A 3913-nucleotide genomic window follows, 5' to 3' on the forward strand; every position below is an offset into this window, starting at 1 on the left:
AACAAGAGCATGTCATCGCAATAGGGGCATAATTTCCAAAAATAGGAAGCGTTTGCCGCTACTTTCCGAAATTATCCGGGAGAGGCTCGAACCAGCAACAACCCTCCTCCTCCATCAGCCTCGCGCTTCTCTCTCTTTCTCTCTGCGTGTGTGTTTTGTAACACCAATGCTTTCAAGAACACTAAACGTTGCTACACGTCGTGGTTTTGCAACTGCCGTATCTGACGCTGCTAGTGGTGTCAAAGTTGCTTCTGTCGATTTCGGTCACCCCACTTCGGCTGTGACTGTTCTTGTGAAAGCTGGTCCTAGATTTCAGAGTAAAGATGGGCTTTCTAATGTTTTGAAAAACTTTGCTTTCAAGGTGTGTGTGAGAGATTTTTTTTTGCTCTTCTTTTTGTTGACGATTGGTTTCTTTTGTGGGTTTGAATGGATAGAGTACGGGAAAACGTTCGGCTCTTGGGACTGTGAGGGAAGCAGAATTGTATGGTGGGATGTTGTCTGCGAATTTGACCCGTGAACATCTTGCTCTTACAGCTGAATTCCTTCGCGGTGACGAGTGAGTTTTTTCTCAACTCTCAACATTATATACATACTCAACAAGTTAACTCCGTCGCTAGAGCCTTCTTCGTGGATGTCCTCTCCTCCTTTGTCACTTCCGCTCGCTTCACTCGCCATGAACTCCAAGAATACGTCAATCCATTGGTTGAATCCGATACCGAAGCAGCCAGTCTAGACCCTGTTACAACAGCTATGGAAGCCGCTCATGCACTCGCTTTCCGTTCCGGTTTAGGTTCTTCATTATTTGCACCAGCACATACCCATGTCAATGTTGAAGATATCAAAGCCTTCGCTTCTCAATCTTTCTCCAAGGATAACATTGCAGTTATTGGAACCAACATCGATTCTTCCACTTTGACTAAACTCGTGGATGCATCTTTCGCTGGTGCCAATGCTGCTGGAAGTGCTTCCTCCACTACTCCTGCTAGTAAATACTACGGTGGTGAAACGCGTTTAGCAGGAACTGGTCCACAGACCGTGTTTATCGGGTTCGGTACTACCGGTTCCTCATCAGCTGAACTAGCAACACTCGCAGCGCATTTATCCACTACACCATCCGTAAAATGGTCTAAAGGTCTTTCACCTATAGCTGCTGGTATTCCCGAAGGAACGCAAGTGCAAAGCGTGTATTTGCCGTATTCGGATGCTAGTTTGTTTGGATTCGTCGTTCAAGGTGAGACGGCTGAGGGTGTTAAGGAGGCTTCGAAGGTTGCGGTTGAGGCTTTGAAGAAGGCGGCGAAGGGATTGAAGGAGGAGGAGTTGATGTCGGCTGTTGCTAAAGCTAAATTCGCTGCGGCGAGTGATGTTGAGTCGAAAGAGGGTTTGCTTAATATTTTGGGATCCAAGGTGGGTGCTCTTTTTTAAAAAAAAAGTTCAGTAGGGGACCCGAAATGCTGATAATGTGCATCGCAGATCTTCACTAGTGCAGACGCTTCCATTGAATCGACTCTATCTACTTTTGATAAAGTGAATGCGACATCCTTCTCCCAGGTAAGATTGCTTTCCTCGCTATCCCCTTATATTTACTCAATGTTGAATTTAAATGCAGGCCGTCTCTTCTCTCATCTCCGCGAAACCTACTTTGGTCGCTGTCGGTGATGTCCTCAAATTGCCCTTTTGCGACGAACTCGGTATTTGAAAAGCGATGTCGCGAATTTGAGTAGAGAAAAAGATACTTAATTGGCGAGTAGTGTAGATGCGTGTGTTTGCATAGATTCTATTCTTTTAATTCGCTGTGTCTCTCGCTTTCAGCATCAAGGGCCATTCTAGGGATGAGAAGAGGTAATTACGAAGTGATATTCGGAAAGTAATTCACCACGTATTTATATTACCGGCGTCGCCATTGTCGATATGTGCAGGAAGCATTCGAAATTACATCATGTGATTATATATTGCCCTATATTCGACGGGAAGATAAGGCGCATTGGCATTCCGGCATGATACGTGAGTTGATCGGGAGCATTTGATTGGTCTGTAGCACGTGTCCGCGATGGCGGAGGGAGACACTGGGCGGGAATGACGGGGGCGATGAGCAAGAGAAGGCGGGCGGACTGGATCACGTGCGGATATGCGGGAGAGGTGGACAAGGGAGTTGGTTCTATGTGCAGACCCATCCAATCATTCTTTTCTCTCTCCCTCATCAGCCACATCCCCCCGCCTTCCAGCAACCATCATCCATTGTCACCCAGCGCAGTGCGCAACTTCTTCTTCGCCACGAACCCTTCGATATCCGTTCGTCACGCCGCCCGCTTTTGCCCCGATGTCCATGCCAAGGCGACTACCAGAAGATATCCGACGGGGGTTGGAGCATTTGGAAGCCCAGTTTGCAGAGGCGCTGTCGGTCCATAGTGCATTAGTCGGTGAGGAACAATTGCGTCGCACGATACGGAAGGACTAAAACTATTCAAGGTCTTGCAGAACGTGGTCCCCGAGCGATGGAACAGCTGCGACAGCGAATTATGGACTCTGCGGCCGGCGAGCCTGATAGCGAACTGTTTACTCAGGCGGCAGCGACGATCTTCAAAGAGATGATGGGCCTCGACGGGTCAGAGGTGAAGATGGAGATGCTGAGGAGTGCATTATCGCATAGTGTGAGCGAGAGTTTGATTTTATCTCTGGTCACTGACCACCAAGTCGTCCAGATGAACACGCAGTCCAAAGAGTCTGACCAAGAGACCGACAATGACGACCCCGAGGCTGAAGATCCGGCACAGCCGCCCGGACCTACCGATTCGGGCGCCCATCGCCGCCGCCGGAAACGCCGTAAGAGGGCCCGGCCGGGGCATGCGGACGATTTGGGTGAGGGATCGGAGGTTCTGGGAAATTTTGATGCCGGATGACAAATCCTTTCCCTTTAGGTTCTCCTCCTGCTATGCCCGTCAATCGTCCCACAACTCAGATGGCCAACCAGCCATCCCCGTCTCCCATGTCCAAGGGCAAGAAGCCCATGGCTTACCCGCAGCAGGCGCAACAGCAACCGCCACAGCAGCAGCAACAGCAGCCTCGCAGCGAACGCGCGGCCTCCAAAGCTCCACTCTCGTATCAATCTCCTCCGGCGCAGCAAAATCGCCACCCCTCGCCGCCGTCTTCCAACGCGGGCAAATCCAGGAGCGTCCCCGTTGCAAATGCCAATCCCAAGGGAAAGGCGAATGCAAGCAAGATTTGGAGCACGAGCACGACCGAGGAACGGGAACGCATCAAAGACTTCTGGCTCGGTCTTGGTGAGGAAGAGCGTAGGAGCCTCGTCAAGATCGAGAAAGACACCGTCCTCAAAAAAATGAAAGAACAGCAGAAGCACTCGTGCAGCTGTGCTGTTTGTGGTCGGAAGCGGTTCGTGTTTGTCTTTTCTTTTTTAAGCCCCCTCCCTATCCGATTTCGACCTCTTTTCAATTTTTCCCCCTGCCTTCGTGTCGCGGCACTGAACTGACGCCTTTGTTCTTCCCATACTGTCCAATTCAACGTTGATTCAACTCTTGATCACAATCGGATCTCCATTTGATCTCGCCCCCTCAAACTCACCACACGACCGTCAAATCTGTGTATTATGATTATTCCTGCAACAATAACAGGAATGCTATTGAGGAGGAGCTCGAGGTACTGTACGATGCTTATTACGAGGAGCTAGAACAGTACGCGAACCACCAGCAGCGTTATGTAAATTCCGGCGGCACGATTCCACCCCCTCCTGGTCCTGGTCCGTTTCCCGGTAGCGTTGAGCTCGATAAGAACGGAGCTGTAGTTTCACCTATCCCGACAGGTGCAAATGGAAAACGTCGTGGCGGTAAGCACCGTCAACAGCCACCATCTATAAATGGTAGAAAAGCGCTTCCGACAGCACACCACGACCCCCTACATC

At 50.1% G+C, this 3913-nt stretch overlaps 1 protein-coding gene across 1 annotated transcript; it reads left to right on the forward strand.

Moving 5' to 3' along the window:
• The first annotated feature begins 97 nt into the window (after positions 1–97).
• QCR2 (ubiquinol-cytochrome C reductase complex subunit 2) lies at positions 98–2687 on the forward strand. Its single transcript, XM_006455842.1, has 5 exons — positions 98–361; positions 435–556; positions 618–1404; positions 1471–1548; positions 1607–2687. The coding sequence occupies exons 1-5, from the start codon at positions 167–169 to the stop codon at positions 1694–1696; spliced, it is 1272 nt and encodes a 423-aa protein (XP_006455905.1). The 5' UTR covers positions 98–166; the 3' UTR covers positions 1697–2687.
• Positions 2688–3913: the final 1226 nt, after the last annotated feature.

Source organism: Agaricus bisporus (assembly GCF_000300575.1).
Source record: "Agaricus bisporus var. bisporus H97 unplaced genomic scaffold AGABI2scaffold_11, whole genome shotgun sequence".
NCBI lineage: Eukaryota > Fungi > Basidiomycota > Agaricomycetes > Agaricales > Agaricaceae > Agaricus > Agaricus bisporus.

What these genes read in the sequence shown, in the direction of transcription:
- QCR2 (XM_006455842.1), top strand. Translation starts at nt 167, where the DNA reads ATGCTTTCAAGAACACTAAACGTTGCTACACGTCGTGGTTTTGCAACT. An exon ending in TGAAAAACTTTGCTTTCAAG is followed by an intron (nt 362 to 434) that starts GTGTGTGTGAGA and finishes TTGAATGGATAG; the next exon opens with AGTACGGGAAAACGTTCGGC. An exon ending in GAATTCCTTCGCGGTGACGA is followed by an intron (nt 557 to 617) that starts GTGAGTTTTTTC and finishes CTCCGTCGCTAG; the next exon opens with AGCCTTCTTCGTGGATGTCC.